Consider the following 22,742-nt stretch of genomic DNA (forward strand, 5'->3'; position numbering starts at 1 on the left):
CTACCTAAAATAATAATATTATTATTATAATTAACAAATTTTAACCCTTTATTTTATATGTATATATATTTATATATTTACTTATTTATATATAACTAGCAGTTCTTTATCGCTTATTTATTTATACAAACACAGATTTCATTTTTTTCACAGTTTTATTTTTTTCTTAACACAAAAATACATAATACAACATATATTCCTTAACACATCGATTCGATGCATAGGCTATTAATTATTTAGTTGTTGTACCTAGTATATATAGCACATACATTTATGTTTGTTTATTATTTTTTTGTTTTTTTTGTTTTATAGTCTAATTATTTTTTTTTTAATATATTTTGGTCGTAGATCATTTCCGTACTTTTTTTTACTTTTTTTATTAATATGAGTATGTTCAAAGTTTATTTGTACGTAACGTAAAGTGGTTTTTTTATTTTTATTTTTGCAGCCCATTAAAAAATACATCTATATGTAAAATAGGTTAGATATTTTGTTTTGCTTCCTTCTTACTCGGAATTTCTAATTGGTCTTGATGTTATTTGATGAATATATATTTTATTTCAATATTTTTTTTTGTTTCGAAAATAAAGGCAGGACTCGTTTTTGTGTATTGTAAATTTTTTAAAACGTATTTATAAAAAAGTTCGTTTTTGTGTATTATTATTCAGTTGTTTTCACCAAGATTTTTTAATGATTAATTTCTTTCGACTCTTATATTTTTAATATTATGTGTTAAATAATTTTAAATAAATGTGAAAACAATTAAAAAAAAAAAAATCATTGTATATGTTGTAACTCCTTCCCAACCCATTTTCCTTCAACCATCATTTTTACTTTTGTCATTACTTTTTTCGTTTTAAAAAAAGAACCGTATTCTTGATAATTAATTATGAGGATAGTTGAACTTTATAATTATAAAAACATTTTTTTCTTAAGGTAAAATAAAATAGAGTTTGTAATTTTTTTCTGAAGTACTTACTATTTTCTCTTTAAATTTATTATAAATAGTCAGTACTTTAACAGATTAACGTTCAAAAATAATAATAGAAAAAAAATAAATAAATAATAACTTCTAAAGTAATAGAATACAAAATTTTATAAATTATTTTTAATAAATAATAATAAGTCGTAATCATTGTTGAAATCGTGAAAATTGTCGTAATATTACAGATTTTTTAATATATACGATTCTACACGAATAGTGGCTGAGAAACGAAGTATTTATGCATAGATCTTCTTAATATTTCAACATAAAACAAAAAAAACTGGCAAAATCCTAAAGACGTAATATTACGCCATGTCAACTTATTGAACGTAATGTTACGTCAGGGATCACGATAAGGTCAAATTGTATATTAATAATTATTTTTATGATAATTCCTCTAAATTTCCTACATTTTCAATAGTTTCTGCCATATCTACTCATGTTTCAACAATTTCCTTTCGATCTAAAATTTTAGGTTTCATTTTAAGGAGAAAGTATAAGATACTAGTCAGCTGTAAATTATGTAAATATCTATTATTTATTTTATTATATTTATTTTAACTTTCATTTGTTCCAGCAATGAAATAATATGTATAATAGTTAGTCGTCTAATTTCGAATTCAGTGAAATGTGATCAGGAATTTCGATAATATAAATTCAAAATCAATGAAGTCTAATAAAAAAGGCTTGAATAAAAGAATCAAACTACTCAGAAGACAGTAAAGATTCATAATTTTTTTGTATAGTTTTAACTTATTTTTATATATTTTGGAAGAGTCCTCCTCTCCTAGAAAATCCTACATGACCTACATGAAATTTTTTAAACTGGTCTTTAACATATCACCAAGGTAATTAATTGATTTTATAGAGATTTTTAAATATTAAAATTGTGTAATAATAAAAAAAATTAGAAAAGTTCCATTTATCCAGCCTGGAATAATTGAAAAATTTACTGTAATTTGTTGAAATTCTCAAAAGCCTAATTTAATTTAGAATAATTTTTTTAACAAACTAAAAGGTATGTTGTAAGAATATTGTAGTTTTATCAATTCCTTTTTAAAAGATCTTTTCTAATTTCGAAAAAAAATTGTATTTCCTAAATTTTTTCTTTAATTTTTTTAAAACATTTGTTTGTTCTATGATCCTATTTTACTGTGTATATATATACACACACGCGCGCACACACACTCAATGAATCTTATTTTCTTGAAAATTAATATTTCTAGAACTCAGTGATGATATCATTTAGAGTTTTGCATTTTTTAACATGGATCTGCGTGAAAATATATTTACGTTTAAGTATTCGTATGTTAAGTTTATGTATGTTGCATGTACGTGAGTGTGCGTGGGGATGGGGTCCTGACGCCTCCTAATGATGATACTGATGGTAGAAAAGCGCCGGACCCCACCGGGCTCAGACTAAACCAGGCGGTTTAACATCTACATCGAGACCGGGCGACGGTGTATGATTCATAGATGCTGGCGAATTTACTCCTTGTAATTCTGGTTGCGAATTTTCTTCTGAATCGCTACACGAATCGGAACTTCCTTTTTTACTACCGTTACCGTTATGTGTTTTAACATGTTTCGCTAAATGATCGGATCTCATGAATCTTTTATTACATACTGGGCACGCGAACCTTTTTTCTCCTGTATGTGTCCTTAAATGACGTTGTAGTTCATCTGATCTTGTAAATCTTTTACCACAGAATAACCAATTGCATACAAATGGTCTTTCACCTGTATGCCACCTGTAAAAAACAAAAAAATTATGAAATTTATAATAAAATTAGTAAAAAAAAAAACCGTAAAATTTATTAAAAAAAGACACAAGGGGAAAAAATGTTAATTTTTTTTTAAGAATCTAACCAGATTTACTGAAATACATTACATTTATTACTGAAGTAAACCTTCCAGGAAAAATCTAACCGAAGTATTTATAAATCTATTTATTTTCTACTTATAAAAACCAACTATTTACAAATTTTTAATACATCATACAATTCTGAGGAAGGACGAGGCTTTTCCTTAAGGAAGAAAGCTAAGCCTATTTTTGGAGGTCGCTCTCTAATTTTTTGAAGAAACGTTATTAGTTACAGCCCATTTTTAGCTGTTCTATACAAAAATTCTTGATCGGTAATATTCTTCTCCGATCCTGGATAAAGTTATTTCCATCTCTCAAGAAATTATTGGCGAGATGGAAACCCAGTTCTTTCAGAAGACCAAGAAGAATTTCTTTTAGTATGCTGTTTGTCTTGTTCGAATACTTCTTATATTCGTCGTTTTCTCTTATCTTTGATTCTTTCATCGATATTTTTATAAGTTTTAACTAAATTCCCAATGGATGTGTGATAATAATATGAAAATCTTTTAGGTATCCTATGTTCTTTTTATTTTTATGAATCGAGTGACTTATCCATGAACATTGTTTCTGATCCGGTGAGTACAAAAAAATCGAACAGAGCTAAGTTACTTATTCAATGAAGTATGCCTCTTTTCCTTCATTTCACAAACATAATACTGCATATTAACTGATCGGTTACACATATAATAATAATTATTATTATTATTATATTTAATTTTTATGTTACAGCATCAAATCGTTGTTGTAAGCACAAATAATAAAAAAGAAAAGAAATTATCGTATACAATAGAAACTTTTTTATTATAGTTCTCATTTCTATTATTTTAACACATATTCCTTGTGTTTAAATAGGAATTAATGATACTTTAACATTTATAAAAATAGAGGCTGTAGCCAGAATCTTGTTTTAGCGGATGTAATTTAAAAACGTAAACATGAGACTTTTAGGTTCAAAATTCAGAATACGAGGGGTGGTGGAAATGTATTGCACAATCGCTCCTAACTCGCAAATGAAAAGGGATGAAATAAATATGGCATAAAATTACACTTTCTTTACTAAAATCTAAAATTTATTTTTCCAAGTACATCATTTATATTTAAACATGTCTTCAACGTTGAACCAGTTTTCTCATTACATTATTGAAGGATTCTGACCGTCTTTCCTTGATTCACGATGTCACTGCGACCTGCAGTTCATCGACTGTGATGAGATGAATACTCTTAATATAGCAGGGCATCCTCGTGAGTGTATGGAGAAGGTTTAAATTTCAACTTCACAATAGCTTTAGTGGTTGAAAGTGATGTATGTGTTCGAGCTTGCTTCTAAGGCGTTTTAACATAGAGCTCTATGTATCACACAGAATTTACTGTCAAACTAGCTTCTAGTAACGTACACATATTGAGAATTTCACAATACTGCAAACAGAGATTTCATCTCATGCGTGAAATTGTATTGGCAATATACTCGCAGAACTTCAATAAAGAGTTTAATCATCTCCATTAATGGTTGATCAACGAGTTTTGCAATTTAGCAGTATGAAGCAATGTTAAATGAAAACTATAAAATGACAGTACCTATCGCTTTTTGCGAAATTTTGTTTTCTCATTAAGCTCCTGTGTGTATTAGATTTCAGCCACCTTCGTATAATTGAAAATTTAAAAAAGATAATTGAAATTAAATTAAAAATATTATTATTGTTGTTGTTTCTAAATACTCTTCGTGGTTGATGTATTTTGTCTATAGGGGCCAAGTTTCTCTGGATAGGGTTAAATTCCTGTATCGGTCGTTTATTTCCCATGAATTACATGAATAGATTCATTTATTTATCATATGAACTAATAAAAAAGAAGTTTATCGATTCAAGTTGTGAAATGATAAAGATCTAATTCGCTAATTAAATTTTCTATCGTAATTTGTATAATTAAATCATAATATATCAAATTTAAATGTACTTTTAAATTACAGTTAACTTAAAGATCGGTTAAACTTTTCCAATTAATTAAAAAAATAATCAGAAATATATCTAACTTGATATTACTAACGTGCTTTAATATTTAAATAAAAATTCTGTTTTACAAGATATTTTATAGTTTTATAATTATTTTATTGTGAGAATAAATAAACATTACTAACCGTAAATGAGCCTTTAAATGTGATGTTTTACCGTAGACTTTACCGCAACCGGGTATGTGACAACTATGTATATTTTTCTTCCTGAGATGAACGCCAGCGGGTCCCAATCTTTCAGCTTCTTGACAATTTGGACAATCGCAGGTGGCTCTACCGGTGTATCTCCTCTGTGATCTAGGAGACGGTACCTGTGCTGCTGCACCCGCCGAGGCGACAGTCGTTGGAGGGGATGCTGTGGCGCTGTGATGGTGATGGTGATGACCTAAACCGAACGATCCTTGCGTTGGTAGCATTGATTTGTATGTGTCTTGAAGCAGGTGCTGCTGTATATGCAAAAAAAAAAAATGTTCGTTGATATATATATATATATATGCAAGATGAAGGAAAGAAGATTATTTATGTCTAAGCGAATTAATATTAAAAAAAGAAAAAGAAAATAGACACTAAAATAATACAAAACAAAGAGAATATATATTTATAATTTATCGTCTATAATGCAAATTATAATGTAAAAAATAAATACTGGATATATCGAACTACTAAATAACACCTGCTTAATATTGGAAAGCTGTTTTTTATTTTGTTTTGTTTTCTTTTGGTTAGATTATCAACCCTTGTTAATAATTTAGTATCGCTATTATTTTTATCGATTAAAATAATTTATTTCTACCTTCTCACTCACTCTCTTTCTCTCGCACACACACACACACACACACACACACACAGTATTTTTTTATAATTGCCCAAGCAAAAAAAAATAATACGGAAAAGTATGTAATTACATTTTTTAAATTAACAGAAAGAGATTCTTTAAAAAAAAAAATAAGTAGATAACTTTATTAAATTGTATTCTGGAAGGTAGAAAATTTATAGTACTTCATCAGAATGTCAAATATGGACTTTTTTTTAACTACGGCTACGAAGCTAAGCCCAAATATCTTGAGAATAACAAAACTGAATCTTTTTCAAATAATTCTCTTTTTTTAAATTTAAATTAAAAAAAAAGAAGTGGTAATATTAATTTTAGATTTCAAAAGCGTACACCTTGCATACTGTACGGAAAACAAGTTTGTGTTCCTATGTTTATTCCATTTTGTAGCAACTCTTTTAGAATTCCTTCATTATTGATCAATATATTGAAAATAGTAACTAATCGAATGTTTTAAATTGAAAAAAAAGATTTATTTTCATTAATTTTTTTTTAAATACCTTTTGTGGCTAAAATTATGTATCACATATAGGTATATAAATAATATTTTATGAAATATTAATATAATTTTTTTTCTAATATCCATAACGAATTTAATTTTTGTTTAGAAATATTTAGCTTTGAAATTTTAAAATTTTAAATTATAATATGGAATTTAACCCTTTTTTATAATACAATATCACTCATTACTAGTAGGTTCTATTATTTATTTTTTTAAATTTTAAATACAATGTAGAATATATATACATATAGATATATTTATGTGTATATAGTTATGCTATATAGTTGATGTCTTGGTTTCGAGTAACTCTGTTGGAAAAAATAATGGGCCGAAGCTATTCGCAAAGCAAGTATTTACTTACTACCTTCTATTGAAGAAAAATCAGTAACTTAAAATTTGTCTATTGCAAATAAAATAGATTATCCGACTTTTCTAATACTTAATCATCTCATGTTATATGAAACGTTGGTATCTTATTTCAAAAGATTTTTAAAAAATCGTTACCCAAAAAGCACAAAGGATAAGAAAAAATATTAAGATATTTGATATCAACGAAGTTTTGTGTCAAGCAAAGTATTTAGTTCACCGATAATATTTTAAAGTTAAATAAACCTTCAGAAACAAGATTAAAATTTATAAAACAACTTTTGAAATAGTAATGGCTTTGTATAAGGAAATTTTTTCAAGGAAGAAATCGGCAAAAGTTATAACTTTATTTTCGATTAAAGGACAACAGGTAAACTGGATTAGAATATCCTCTTTCATTTAATGATATCATCATAATTATAGTCGTCTGCCCTGAGGCAGGTCCTTTGTATGACTTCTATCTCCATTCTCTTCTATTCCAACTAAACTTTTTCCCCTCCTTCTCCCTAAAATTTTAACCTTAAACCTTTCTTTTTCCTTTTTTCTCATAGCGTCTATGTTTGAATAATTCCTGGAACATTTTTCACCCAAAATTTTCCTATTTCCCCTTTCTTTGTACAATTATATTTTACGTAGTTATTGATGAGTATATAATTTTTTTCATGATATAACCAAAAAAATTAACTTCTTGTAACTTTTGACCAACAGAGGTACTAATTTCTTTTTAATGTAGGATAGAAAGAAAACATATCTAATAATAACAAAATACTTCTGAAAAATGTAGTAGTAAAATTCATAAATTACCAAAATTTCACTTATTTTCATAACCTTTCAATACATGAACAATATTGTGATAATAATAGTATTTAATGTAATTATGTACATATTTTTATAACGAGTCAAATTATTGTATTGTTTCTACACGTATAATGATCAAGAAAAGGCTTATTTTTGTGTAATCCGTCGAAATATTTCGAGAGAAAACAAAATAAAACTGGTTAAAACTTAGTAATGTAGTATTACATCAAAGGTATTTTATGAAAACATTTGCATGACCACAATAATAAGGTTAATTAGCTATTAGGATCAGGAAAGAGTTAATGTAAAATTAAATATTTATTTTCGTGGAAGTGAAAAAAAAAAATAACGAACGTTTTACAATAAAGTATTAAAAAAACATTTCTCTTGATAGTAGCGTTTTTTTTTTTTGTTTTTTTTAAATATTCGGTTCTACTTTTGTTTTGGTGATTTGAATAGATTTCATCATTAGGTAAGGTAAATGAATAAATAAATAAATAAATAAATGAGAACATTTCACAACCGGCATGAGTTCTGTTTTTTTATACACTGATTATTATATTTTTCGCATAAACTAACCCATTCGTATAATTATGATTAATCATTTTTTTTTATTTAAATAATACAATTCTCTTTGATCATAGTACTGGGATATCGCTTTTCACAGTTTTACTATTTACTGTAAATTGATGGAATCCTTATTCCACGAAAATGACGAGGAATTTTGATTTTAAAATGCTGATGTTTTTTGAAAAATATTGTATTTAGTGATACAGAATCTTTTGAATTCTTTATAAAGAACTTGTACGCGTTTCCATACCGATTTATCGATCTTCCTATGTGACTGTTCTGTTTTTAGAACGTTTACATTTTACGTTATCTAAACTGAGTAGATTTAAAACAGAGTAAGAAAAATGTAAAATATACTTCAATAAACAGCTTTACAGATGCGTTTAGTAATTTTTTTTTATCGCATATTTTAATTCCTTTTACACTGGTACGTAAAATTTAACCAATATACATTAAAAACAGTGTTTTGTTTCTCATACAAAAATGGTAGATTCAGAAACTGGGCTGGACTAACTGTTTTATTTTACTATTAAATTAGTTTAAAAAAAGATACTTTTACCGAATACCGGCGGCACCATTTAATCTCTTCAAATCGGTAGATTTTTCGAACGAATTTCTTCATTTATTGTTAATTGACGTGGTATTTTATTTCAACTTAAAGGTCATAGCAAAAATTTACTTTCTCATTACTACATGGCTAATTTCGGCGGCCAGGTGTTCCTTATTGCATCAATATTCTCTGGAACGGATTCTTGTTTCTTATTGCATCAATATTCTTTGGAACGGATTCTTGTTCCTTATCATGCGACCCTCCACATGAATTTGGCAAAGTAGGATCTCACGTGGTGCCTGGCAGTCTCCTTGTGGTTTTTATTCTGCTATTTCGTGACCTCCCCCCCAAACCGTTCAACAGTTTAAGTATTAGTACCGCTGTGAGGATCGATAAAATGGTACCGATAACTCACAATATAATGGCGGATCCCTTCCATTTCCAGGGCATCGTTTTGGTACTTAAGCCAGGAATTCAGGAATCCGAATTCTCCCGTCATTAACGTTGTCTTTGATAGCATTAAGAATGGTTTGAATTGATCTTTCAACAATTCTCACAACAAAACACTCGCCGTTTTCACACAAATGCCGCTGAAACCCCATTGTTGTGGATAGATGCGACCAGCAGATTTTTTGCCTCGAGAACAGCGTCTCATCGATTTCGACGGCCATACCGGTTTCTGCAATTTTACCTTTCCTGCGCTGTTTAATATAGTCGACATACACTTCTATTATGAAATTATTTCAACCGACTACTGTTTTTGGACTCACACTTGATTCATCACTACCAACACATGATAGTTCGAACGCCCAACTTTATAGAAAACGTATGACAACCACGAAGCTGAGGTTTGAATTTTTCAGCGACGTGCCGACGAAGCTTCGTCCGGTAAGTACGTTTGTTGCAACGTCATACAATACTGTCTGTTTTGTAAAGACAAAGGTGTCCTTTACGACATGTTCTGGTTCCCGGTAGAATGCCAAGCAGTTGTAGGAACTCAATAGTATTGTGTTCCTTAGACAGCAAATTCCAATCGTTCATGTTAAACGCCGGTAGCGAAATTAAAATGCTTTTATAATAAAGGCATAAAGCCGGCTGCAATATATTAGATACAGATATCGATTTGAATTTACATCGTTGTGATAAAGAATCTTAGCTTTATTTTATCCTTTCCATCCGAGACATTTAATCTTTAAATAGCATTCCTACACTGAAAAAAAGAAATAATTTTGTTATTTAAAAAAATAATCAGGGGCGCCGGTATTCGATAAAACAACCCAAAATTTTTTTAATTAATTATTTGTTTTAATTAAAAGAATCGTTTCTTAATATTTACCTGTGAACTGAGCAAATGATGTGCGGTATTTGATGCAGCCAAACTGTGGCTCAGTGTTGAATAATCGGAAGATGCTGCGTAATTGGCGGCGGCCATTTGAGCATGTACACCACCACTCATGTCTAACCATCCACCTGCTGTCGCTGCTGAATGAACGTCCCACCATGAACCGCTTGATGTTACCGCATCGCCTGGTTTAATTGTTGTGTGATGCGTTGCTCCTGGCATCGCGTTGAATGGCCACGATTCGTAAGGGTGTCTCGTATATAAAGCGTGATGATCTGCTGCTTTACCTGTAATAAATGTATTTGTAAATTATTGTTTTTCTCATTAGGGTTAAATTAAACACTGCAAATTACTTAATTCCATTAATTATTTCTTCTAATAGAGATTTGTGTTATTCTAATAACACAATTCTCTTTTTCTTTCATTATTCTTTATATTAATAAGAACAAAATAATTATTACTAGCAAAAATAATAATTTGGAGTTAGAAAAGTGAAGTGGTTCCTCATTTTGTTCTTCCCTGTTCAGAATATACTGCATCAGCATTCTAACTTCTAAAATTTTACAGATTTAGCTTACGTAATTTTTAAAAGTGATCTCGTTATTCTTTTCCCGGTAGGGATTTTTTACAGTAAACAACATTAATTTCAGAGAAAGCAACTGTGAGTGGTATCTTTAGTATCAATTAAATTTTATATTACATTCTTCTCAGCCAATATAAAACTAATTCAGATGGTATAAAGCATATATATATATATATTATAATATAAAAAGCATTTCTTGATTTTTTTTTTCAATTTACTGTAACACTTTCTCAGCTTCTATCAAATATGAAACTATCAGATTTTCTGATTTTTCAGCTCATTATGCACTAACAAAAAAGCGACCGTGTTTTTTTTTATCTTATATTAAGAATGAAATTAAAAAAATAACCAATGAAAAATAGTATTTAAAAAAAATTATAAAAAATGAACTATTTGTCAGAAATAAAAAGTGGTAAGATTAGAAGATATATCCTACCAAATTCAGTTTTTTTTCAAACAAATATAGTTTGACTCAATTTTTATTAGTTCCTAAGAAAAAAGATACAAATAATAACATTCTGTAAAATAGGGATCTCATTAAGTCTTATTTTTGTGGATTACTGTTCTGTGTTGCAAAAGTATTTTTTTAATCACCCTTTGGGTTCCACGGTATATAACTAACTGTGAACGTAATTAAATAAAATACTTTACCTAGTAACTGATGGTCAGCTGTTTGTCCACTGGCACCGGGGAAGTATAAGTCGCTACCGGTGTATGTTGGACCTGCACACGATGATGGTACTGTAGTCCTTGTTGTCGTCGTCGTTGATGCCCTGGAAGCAGGACTCGGGCTACCGCTGGAAACTGTCGTCGTACCACCTCCACCACCACCATTTCCGTTACCATTGTTACCACCCCCTGCCCCACCACCGCCACCACTACCTTGTGGTGATTTTTTCCAAGGGTGAAAACCCTTTCCTACAGCTGCATCTGCTAATGGTGGCGGAGATTTGCTGCTTAATTTGTTGCACTGTGCTGCTAACATCGCTAACGGTGTTCCCCGTAGCCCCGGGTGTTCCTGAAATAAATAAAAACAAAAAACTATTTATAAGCATAAATGTAACATTGAAAGATAAAAGAAACTAATGATTTTTTAAAAGAATTAATGTTGCAAAATACTGTACTTGAAGAGTGAGAAACTGAATTAAAATGTTATTAATACGGATAAGTTAATATTAACAATTTTAGTATATAATATGTGTTGTTAAAATAATATGTTGGATAAAACAAAGAAATAAAAATTTTTAACTGGTTTCTTATTAATAAAATTGAAAATTATTACGATTAGGCTTTCTTTATTAGTTATTTATGTATTTCATTATCAAAAAGGAAAATTCTAGAATGAATTTTTTTCAAAAATTCAAATAACCAAAGCACAGATTCAGTCGTGTACTAATAAACTATCTCTTAAAATTTTTATAAAATGAACATAAATAAATTCAAATAAGAGTGAAAATATAGTGAGTGCGTTTAGACATCATCTGTCTAAACACACTATCTATATATGTTTGATAGGTGTTTTACATCATCTATTTGGCATTTCAGTTGTTTTTTTATTCATGATACACAGGGTTGAAAGTATTTTCCGATATTTACGAAATTTTGTGTTAAAAATTAAAAAATGGTGGCCAGTAAAGCTGTTAGGAAAAGCATCGATTGTTAAATCTTATTCACTTAGAGATTGTAAAAAAGTATACTCTTTGTGGAAAAGACTATGTAAATATAAAATAGTTAAATTTAGTGAAAAAAAAAAAAATGTATATAAAACAATATAATTAAATTGCCTCGTCGACCGTCATTAGTGAATAATTTCACTCCCTGAAAACAGTATTTATTATATTTCTTATGGAATAAAAATATTTTTGGTACTAGCTAAATCTTTCACAATCTATAAACCGTTTTATAAAACATTTTTATTAATTCAGTTTCATTTTATAACCTAAATTGTTAAATTCAGTAAAAAATTAACCAATTTTACTGTTCAGATTACTATTTTCCCTGATATACCCTATATACTATATTCCCCGGTATGATAAGGGCTGCACCTGTAATTATAAAAGCTGACATGAGAAAAAATCAGTTTTAAAACTGCACAGCCATTCTCAATCAAAAACTTCTAATTCTTCTTGAAGTTTTATTAAATATAAAAATAAACCAGGTTTATTAGGAAAATTTAGTAATGAAATTATTTCTCATTCTTCGACACTGGAAGAAAATGTAATTAGAAAAATCTTTTATTCTGATTGACGGTAAATAATAATATATTAAATGTACATTAATATAAGAAAAATTATAAATATAGAATGATTAATATTTTGTGTCTGGTTCAAGTTCACAAGCTCACATAAATATGGGTCCGGAAATGCTCTGTTAGCGAGTTCCGGTTAGCGAAAGATTTCGCCCTGATTACTGGGCAAAGTGAAATAAAATCATGTTGAAATTCTAGGAACTCAAATTAAGGAGTAAACTTGGTGGTTTCTGACCTGTAAAATTGAATGAAATAGGTTTAAAAACCTTATCTCTAGTAGTTTTCATAATATCCGACGTAAAACAGAAAAATTTGTTGTCTAAAAAAACGATTTTTTTACGTGTTTAATACAAAAACTTTGTTAATAAGTAATAAATGCGTAAAATTTATAATGAAAACTTGTAGAGAAATTAATTAAGAGAAAATTGATGTTTGAAGCCCAAGAAAAAATTAATTAATTTGAAGACCGATAAAACATAAATACAAGTTGAAGAAATTACTAGCACTTAACGAATGAAAACTTCTAAATGTTATCAACTACAGAAAATAAAATTAACATACAATTAATACAGTGTTGAAAAATAAAAATGTAATTGATACATTTAATAAAGGTTTGAATAAATTTTCGAAAATTTATATAAAAACATAAATTGCGAGGTATAAGGTAAAATATAGGTATGACAGTTAAGTCTGTATTTAAATATAAACAAAAGTATATAAAAGCTACTACAAAATAATTAATAACTCAGAAAGCGCCATCAAAAATTATTTTGAGCACATATTTATCTAAAAATAGGATGCAGAAAAATCAAGGTTTTTTTTAAATTGGTGTGTCAAGACCTATTAGAGATAAGTCAACGAAAATGTAAATAATATTTTATTTTCCAAGTGACATATTACTGAGATAGAAAGGAATAGTGATTCCTCTTTTACCTCAGGATTATATGCATCACAATAAAAGAAGAATAAATGGCGTTAAGCAACAGATTAATGTATCCTTTCTATCTACTGTTTCTACTCAATAAGGGAACATTAAAGATAGTTTATAATAACCATATTAACACTATTGTTGTATTTTGTTTCTTGTTGTTTAAGCTGAAATAGCCAGAAGAAAAATTTATATAAAAAATAAAAGGTTTGAAGTGTCAAGTATATAGGGTTTTTTAAAAAAGGTCTATTTTATTTTATCTTTTTATAAATTATTACATATAAGTTACTCCACAAAATTCTGTAATTTAAGATAAACTTTTTCATTGACATAAAATCTATCACCATATGAAATGTATGTATACAAAATTTTGTAAACAAAATTTTAATAAGCTTTTTTTAGACTTTCCAGGTCTTAAAAACGATTTAAAAAAATAAAAACAACCAGGAGAGTTTATTTTTATATCAGATACCAATAGCTTCGTTTCGTTACAAGCTGTATAATATAATTAATACACGAGTGTGGTTACAGACGGAACATAATAGTATAACATTTTGTTAGATAATTATATTTCTGAGTTCAGCTTTTTTCTACATAATTACATATTTTCTGAAAAAAGAGACGGTTTTCTCTTGTTTGAGTTATATACATTAATATAAATTATATTTTAAAAAATTATTTATCATAAATTTATATTTATTACACTAGTGGTATATTCTTTGAAAAATAAATTTTCAATTAATATTTTTAATTTATCAGCTCATCTTCGGAACCAACTATTATTGATTTTTATGGTCTTAAAGTGTCTTTTACAGTCTTCAAAAACAATACTAAAGTTTTATATAAATTAATTAATATTAAACGTATTATACTTCTGAGGCTCTGAAACTTTCCAATAAATTTATTTTTAACCTTTATCATTTAGTTTATAAGTGGTGACTAAGTTTTGAAACTTGATGCTGTTTTTTTTTTTTTAGAATGAGTTGATATTTTTTAAACGAAGAAGAAAAGCTCTTCTTGCGCAGAACTGGGTAAGATTTTTTTTTTGTTTGATAATTACTATTTTAAACTAGGTTTTAATTTCTCATTTTTTAATATCTCTTTATCCATTCCTAAGAGTTAAGTAGTTAATATTTTCCATAAATTATTAAAAATTATAATATTGAAAAAATTAAAAATTCTTTTCTAGTTTTAAAGGAACTTTTAATCTGTTCGTGTGAAAAAATAATTAGTAATATTATTATATAAAGGCTATATTTTTTTTCAAAACTATTAGTAAAAAAGTTTACTTTAAAAGTTTGTAGTTAAAAAATAATAATAATAAAATAAAAAACTATCCAGTTAAAGAATTATTAGCAAAACGGTGTTAATAACACTGTAAAACAGGGCATTCGTAAAATTTAAAATGTAAAAAAAAAATAATAACAATAATGAAATAAAATATTTATTTATTCATTTTTATAAAGAGCCTGTTTCTTGTCGGTAAAAGATCAAAGGATATATAAGTTAACAGAGAGAAGTTTGGTACCAGCAAGCAACAACTATTTCAATGCAAATCATCGCTTCAGACTGGCACCAGAACAAATTGACTGTCAACGGACGTTGACTATAGACCTACTACGGGGCGGATCGTAACATAAAAAAATTTACAAAGAAATCGGCTTAATAGTGCTACCTTTTTAACTCGTTAATATTGTTTTTTTTTTTACATTTATTTATTTTTTTTTTTTTTACTGTTATCCTTATTAAAAACTGTTAGTATAAATAAAATTGTAAATAAATTAAATAATTTTAATTTAATATTATGAAAAATATTTTGATATATCTTAAACTATACAGATGTATAAATAGTTTATAGCTGTAGTTTTTTCTATTTTAAAAATTGTAAATTTTAATTGAACAATAGCCTCCGGGAGCACCGTTAGGTATTGCTTCAAAGGATGAGATGAAATGAAAATTTTGTAGAGTGTGAAAATGTCTGTGAATGCGTGTGAAAATGCAAATTATACAAATTTCATTTCTTAATAATTTGTATTTTCTTATTGTCCATCATCAATTTCGGTACGAGCCAATCACAAAAGTATAATTTTTATTAGAAAATAAATATTTAATATCATGCCTGACCGGGATTCAAACCCGGCACATCCGGATAAAAGGCCGAGACGCTACCACTCGCGCCACAGAGGCAGACTATTGTAAGCTTGTTATTAAAAAACAACAACAAATTTAAAAAATATTTTTTTAATTATATAATTTTCGTGGACAATGTTAGTTGCGTTGTATCATTGTCGATGAGTTTGTAGATTAGTAACTCGTTTTGTGATAATGCTAAACAATCAAAGATAATCTTTATTTTTTTCCCAATAATGTTATATTAATTATATAATTAAGTATACTATTCATAGATGTCTTAAAAAAAAATTATGAAAAATAAATGAAATGTACTCTTTTTAATTACTTTTTATTTTAACTCGACTTATTTTCGCCTGAACTTAAAAAATGCAAATTTTACAAATTTCATTTCTTAATAATTTATATTTTATTATTGTCCATCATCAATTTCGGTACGAGCCAATCAAAAAAGTATTATTTTTATAAAAAAAAAAATATTACGTTTGTTTAAAAATTATATTACAATTATAACTTATCATCAATACAATAGAGATTAACCCGTATTTAAAAAAAAAAATATTATTGTAAAATAATTTCTATTTTATATGGTGTGGAGAGAGAGATATAATACAACGATCGCGTTATAACGTAGACTATATTGTCTGCTACTCATAAGCCAATGCTCTGATTACATTTAGTTGTGTATGTTACTGTACACCGTCTGTAGTAGTTGTTTTTATATTAATTTATATTTATATTTTATATTTATTACCAAAGATATATAACGCAATTTGTTATATAAGATACCATTATTTATACAGGGTTAGAAAATAGTAAACGTAGATATGGAGATTAAATTAAAAATAATTCTTTCTTGATAAATCTAATCCGACAAAAAATAAAATTCTCGATTTCATAAAGGTTTTTCTACTATAAACATAAAAAAGTACACATATTAAAATTGTCTATAATATTATTATTAATAGATGATACTAAAAAAAACCTGCAATCTATTTCTTATATTTGTTTTATAGTGTGTGTAAGTAACTTGTTGTGTGTGTGTATGTGTTTTATGTATGGGTGTGCATAAAACGCTAGTCAAATTATTAGTCTAGAGCCATAAAAAAAAATATATATATATATTAAATTTGTTTTTAATAATAAAACATTGACATTTAAGTTTTTAAAATGTCCTTCCAATTTTAAATAATTTTGATAAAATAAAACACATTTTAAAATAATTAAATGATTGCTCTTAAAAAATTATCTATTTTGAAACATTTTTTTACCAAATAAATAAATATGAAGTAAAACCAGATTTGTCAAGAGATTTTGAAATTTTTATGTGTTTAAGTTCAAACTTTCATGAATAGAAAGTATAGTGTATGTCTTTTATCTGTAAAATTCTGGATTAAAATCCCGTCAATTTTTATATTTTCCCAATCCTAGAAATACTCCAAACTATGAACAAACGAAATAAACTAAATTTCATATTAGAAGAATTTCAGGATCCTAGAAGTTAAATTATTTGATTTTTTAACTTTTCAGTAGTAACGCGTAAACTGATAATGTATGGGATAATCATAATCTATTGGATTAGTTACTTATTTAATTTTAAAGAAAATATTTCATTGCACAATTTATTTACAAAAAAAATTATAAAATGCTAAATAATTTAATTTAAAAGTTATTGTTTTTTTTTAAAAAGTAATTCTCTCAACTAAGAACGATAATTTACATGTAAACTTTATCTGACAAAAATTAAAGTAAGAGAAATAAAAATAATATTAAAAAGAAAAACAAAAAAAAAATTAGAAGGGAAAAACAAAAATGAGAAGAAAAACCGGGGGTTACATTGGTGTGCAGGCAGAGCGCTGGTTGGTAAACATTACCCACTCCAGTTATCCAATCTAAGTACAGTGTACTCCCACCGTCCCACCAGCACTGTCCTTTCCCTTGTAATGGAGGAGGGGATGTCAACACAAGCACAAGAAATGGGCGTGGTTAGCGTCTCAATATTGATCCTAGGCATCGCGACGCTTTTCACTGGTGGTAAACGACGCATAGTACTCACCCATCCCATCACAGTCTCTTTTCTCATTCTTTACTTTATTTTATCATTCTATCTTTATCACTGTAGCTTTCTTCTTTTTTTTCAATTTATAAACAAGGTCCAACTCATTTGTTACTAGATTACTTTACAAATGTTTTATTAAAATTATAAAAATAGTAATATACATGATAATAATCATTATTATTTATAACAAATAAATAGAATAACCTTCATGTATTTAATACTACTCTAATTGTTAGTATTCCAATTACCTATTGAATTTCATTTTATAATAAATAAAGGGAGTAAGTGAAATTTATAACCTATAAATTGCCAAACATATAATTTAGTCGTACTAAGGATTATCGATTATGTCGTTCAAATCAAAATCACCCATTATTTATGAATCGGTTAATAAAATTAAATAATTGATATTAGTAGCAAATTATACACTTTTAATTATTATGAGTCTTTACATATGATTAAAGGTGCTAAAATTGTTTTGAAAATTTATCCACGATACGATTTCCCGTTTGTTATTTTTTCGTTCTCAGGCTTCAATCTTTTAATGACTGTGGCTTTACCGATTAATACTGGTTCTTGTATAGTCATATACGCTTACCTGGTAATTTATGCTGTTTAGGTTTCACTAAAATATTACGTGATTAAGTCTTGAAAGCATGTTTATTTCCAAGTTTCTAGATTTAGTCAATTTTTCGAAGTAATAATAATTTTATAAACTAATAATCTGGTTAAATTTTTTCAACATTGTATAATTTCAAAAACATTGTATTTTATGTGTTTTTAACTGAATTCCAACCCATTTATATTTGGAATCGTTATAAAGAATTTCGTTGGTCAATTATTAGTCGAGTCTTTGTGCTCGTTAAAAATGCTTGTGATGGTACATCCCAATATTATTTCAACATATTATTAAAATAACATAACATCAAATTTATTTATAAGCTCAGTTATTTGTATTTTTTGAGAAATGGTCTTTTTAAGAAAATACTCTGAAATTGCAAGGGTCATGTTATTCTAATTTACACTGAAAAAAGGATTAAATTATATATATATAAATCAGTCTTTATGTAAATACCGATAAAATTACCTTTTTTTTATTTGGGTAAAAAATCGACAATTAATTATTAAATCCTGCTTCTAAGAGAGAAATTAACTGGTCACATTTCGTTTTTCAACAAATAAGAAGACTTCTTTTTGTTATCTAAGCTTTATAAACGAATAGAATTTGATTGAGATATTGGGTAAATCAAATCAAATCAACCTTCCAGTTTTTTATTACACATTCAACTTTACTACTCTTTTTAACAATTGAATTTTCATTACAGCAGTTCTGGTTGGAGTTAAACAGTAAAACATCGAATTCATTCATTTTGTATAATGAAAATTTAAATTATGATACTTTATTATTCTAACCTGTTTTGGTTGTTTTGGTGTGAAAAACCCCATGCAGTCGTTTTCGGCTGCAACGGGTACTGTGATCTGAAAAAGTAATTTTATCTACTTCAGCCAAATAGAAAACTATTTATTATTATTTTACACGTTATAATAAAATAAGTTTATTCAACGGCATGCTATAATGTGTATCATTAACAATTTTTTATAATTACTTACAATTAATTTTTTAATTATTCTTCATGGTTGTAGAGGAAAGATTTTGACGAAAAATTTCTGTGGCTTTAACATGTTTTGTTTATTTAAAGAGAATTAGATAATAGCTTTACTTTAAAAATGATTTTCTAAAATTTGTCAGTGTCAGAAATTATCCAACCACGGAGAAGGGGGCCTAACTTTTCTTTACATTTTGGAATCTCCTGAATACAATTCTGCACTGTTTATATACATTATGCATGTATATATAAGATTTTTTCGTCCGCTCTTCCAGACGCAAATCTTAACCGATTTTGATGAAATTTTGTGGAGTGATGTAAACCTATTAGGAAGAGCTCTATTAATTTCAATGGAACTGGTTTACAGGAACCGAAGATAGAACCCAAAAACTGGGATTTTGGGTACGTTTTCAGTTTTTTCGTTCTACTGGACGTAATTTTCAACCGATCTCGATGAGGTGATGTAAACCTTGTAGAAATAAAACCCTATTGATTTTCAACCAAATCGATTTATAGAAACCAGAGTTATAAACAAAAAACTCAGTTATTTTGTATGTTTTAAATCATTACAGCAGTGAAAAATCTTGTTTTTCTTAACTAAAACTAGAAATCCGGCCTTCTGACGCGCATATTGCGATAGAGATTTATCATCTATCATACGGATCCAATTTATAACTAAGTGTGATATCTCCACACAAACCTGGAATGATCAATTTTCCTTAAGCAAGTCTGAACCTATTTACGAATAGTTCTTTAATATTTTGAGAAAATCAATGTTTTGCTTCATACATTTCAACTAGTCATTGCAATATCATTTTCAATTAGTGCTGGAAAATAATATCTCATTATAACCGTATGCGGTTAGTATTCCTTTTAATTAAATTTCTTTGAGGTTGAGTAAATACGAAAACTGATTTAGGAGAGAAATAATTGTCAAAATTGTAACGTAATAATTTCTTGCCACATTAATTTTTTACCGACTTGTGAATAAAAGGTATTACTTTCGGCCGCATGGTGGGATTAAGGGGTAGATTTTACGTTTTAATGTATATCATTCACTTAAAATGGAGTTTCCTTCCTTATATATATATATATATATATATATATATATATATATATGTATGTATATAATTAGGCCTATGTATACAATTTGTGGCACGAGAATCTCCAAAACTACTCCATCAATGTTATTGAAATTTAGATATGATGTATTAGTGAATCTGAAATTGTGCATATAAAAATTTTATGAAGATTGGTCGAATCATTCTTGAGTTACGCTGAATTTAAGTTTTAAAAAAAAGATTATTTTGAATGGTTACTTATGCATTAAGTCAGAGTGGTGAGCGAGTTAAAACTTGATGCTTGCGTGTAAGATCTACTGGTTAATCGAACGTACGTATTGTGTTGTACCCTAAAACTCAGTGCTCACTGCGGTGTCGGAAACGAAAAACCTTTCTTCTTGCGCAGAACGGCACAAGTGTTTCTTTTTGTTTAATTACATATTACATATAAAAAATATTTTCTCTAATGTAAGACAAAGTTTTGTCTAGTTTAATATGACAAAAAATTATTTAATGTAATAAGGGTCATTAAGGATGACTTTATAAACCCGTATTTATGTTGGTTTTTTAATTTTTTTATTATCGTTTCATTTTTTGATTTGTTTCATTGTAATCTGTACCTGTAAGCAACTTCTCCTGACAACTGATTCATCAACCTCCAGCAAAAACCGCTGAAGTTAAATTGATGAAAATTTATAAAAATGTTCTTACGGTGTAAGTGAGCACTAAGAGAGGATTTTTTGAAATTCCGAGTTTAAAGAATTAATATGGATTTTGAATTTTTTTTGAAACCAGTTTTTTTTTATTTCTCGATAACAAATGGAGATATCAATTTTATTTTTGGTGTGTGTAATTTTCATGTAAATATCTAAAACCAATTTCTAGATTTTTCGAAATTGGACCTCCATAGGAGTGAAGAAAGGTAAAAAAATTTGAACAATAATTGAGAATTTCCCCTTTTTCCTGTTGTACTAGAGGAGATATTCATTAGACTGGGGCTTGCAAATACTCTACAGATAAATATCTAAAAATCATTTTCGGGTTTTTTTGAATTTAGATTTTTTAATGGGTATGAAGTTGTACGGCGCGACGGCTCAACTAATAAAACCATAGACACTTTATGTGCGACACGACTGGCTGCACTTGTCTCCGGTTACTTGACTAAAAAATATAAAATAAAAGTAATTAAACGATTAAAAAAATTAGAAACAAAGTACGGTCACCTAGCTCTTTTTTGTCCGATATCGCTAAGAACCGTGCAAAATACATTTTTACCCGTACGAAGGACGGGTAACCAGCTATAATTAATATTTTTTAAAATGGAGGCAGACTATTTTAAAATCCGCATTCTTCAGATCAATCAAACTTTCGGGTCCTGTACTGACCAAACTGTTGCTCTAAAGAAATTATAATACACTGATATTTTTGTATAAACTGAACAGGCTTTAACTTTTATTTATCGTTATAGTTCCCACAAGCATAAGTTTAATGAATACATAGGGATCCAGAGGGCAGATCCCTGACCTGCTAAATATCCCCTAACCACGAGAGGAAACGCAAGTAACCGTATAGCGCGGGCGAAGCCGCGACGGTGGAACGCTAGTCTGTATATATTTTTAGGCAAGTTTAAAATATTTATTATGATTGTAACGTATGTAAAGCACCTGGGGCATCAGTCAAAGTTGCTTTTTCCAAAAATAATGAATTTCATTATACAACCGGATTTTATGGTAATCAAAATAAAGGATTGGATATCACTTACATGTCGGCGGGCTTATCATGCTGTTATGCTGTATATTTGGCTCAATGGAAGAAACAATGGGAAACCGGCTTTGTACGTTACATTTCTTAGTAAATCTGGCATGGGACATTTATTATTAATTGCTACAGGATGCTTTTTATTTTAAGTACTATCCGTAAACCAAGGTCAATCAGGATTATAATGTTTATATCCTTTCCTTTTATTACAATAATTATTCTACGGTTTTTAAAAAGGTCTTTTTTTGATATTCTAAAATCCTGATGGGCATGAAACGTCATTATAAATTTAATTGAATAACAATAGTAAATAGCCAGGGAAATTCTTGGGTTGAGAGTTTTTCACATCTAAAGAATACTTATCTTTAATTAATTATTCCACAGAATAGAAGCAGATGTGTAAAACGCATTGTTTTAATACACAATCGGGGTAGATTATTTTCAAGTATTTATTCCAATCCTTCTTATAGCAATGATACTTGGAAGAATATGAGATAGAACAACAACCAGTAAGAGGTGCTTGCTCTGAGAATAATAATGTTCAGTATATA

At 28.0% G+C, this 22,742-nt stretch overlaps 1 protein-coding gene across 5 annotated transcripts in view; it reads right to left on the reverse strand.

The window, feature by feature from the left end:
• Positions 1 to 276: 276 nt before the first annotated feature.
• Positions 277 to 22,742, reverse strand: part of Sp1 (transcription factor Sp8) — a 548,926-nt gene continuing 526,460 nt past the window's right edge. For 3 of the 5 annotated variants that reach the window (XM_075364033.1, XM_075364037.1, XM_075364035.1), the window contains 5 exons: positions 19,179 to 19,244; positions 11,052 to 11,418; positions 9,812 to 10,104; positions 4,984 to 5,303; positions 277 to 2,736 (listed from right to left, as the gene is read on the reverse strand). In XM_075364033.1, coding sequence (XP_075220148.1) covers positions 2,400 to 2,736; positions 4,984 to 5,303; positions 9,812 to 10,104; positions 11,052 to 11,418; positions 19,179 to 19,244 — 1,383 coding nt within the window. In that variant the 3' untranslated portion in view covers positions 277 to 2,399. The remainder of the gene's footprint in view (positions 2,737 to 4,983; positions 5,304 to 9,811; positions 10,105 to 11,051; positions 11,419 to 19,178; positions 19,245 to 22,742) is intronic. The other 2 variants (XM_075364034.1, XM_075364036.1) reach the window with 1 other exon arrangement.

Source organism: Lycorma delicatula, chromosome 4, assembly GCF_047948215.1.
Source record: "Lycorma delicatula isolate Av1 chromosome 4, ASM4794821v1, whole genome shotgun sequence".
Classification (NCBI taxonomy): Eukaryota; Metazoa; Arthropoda; class Insecta; order Hemiptera; family Fulgoridae; genus Lycorma; species Lycorma delicatula.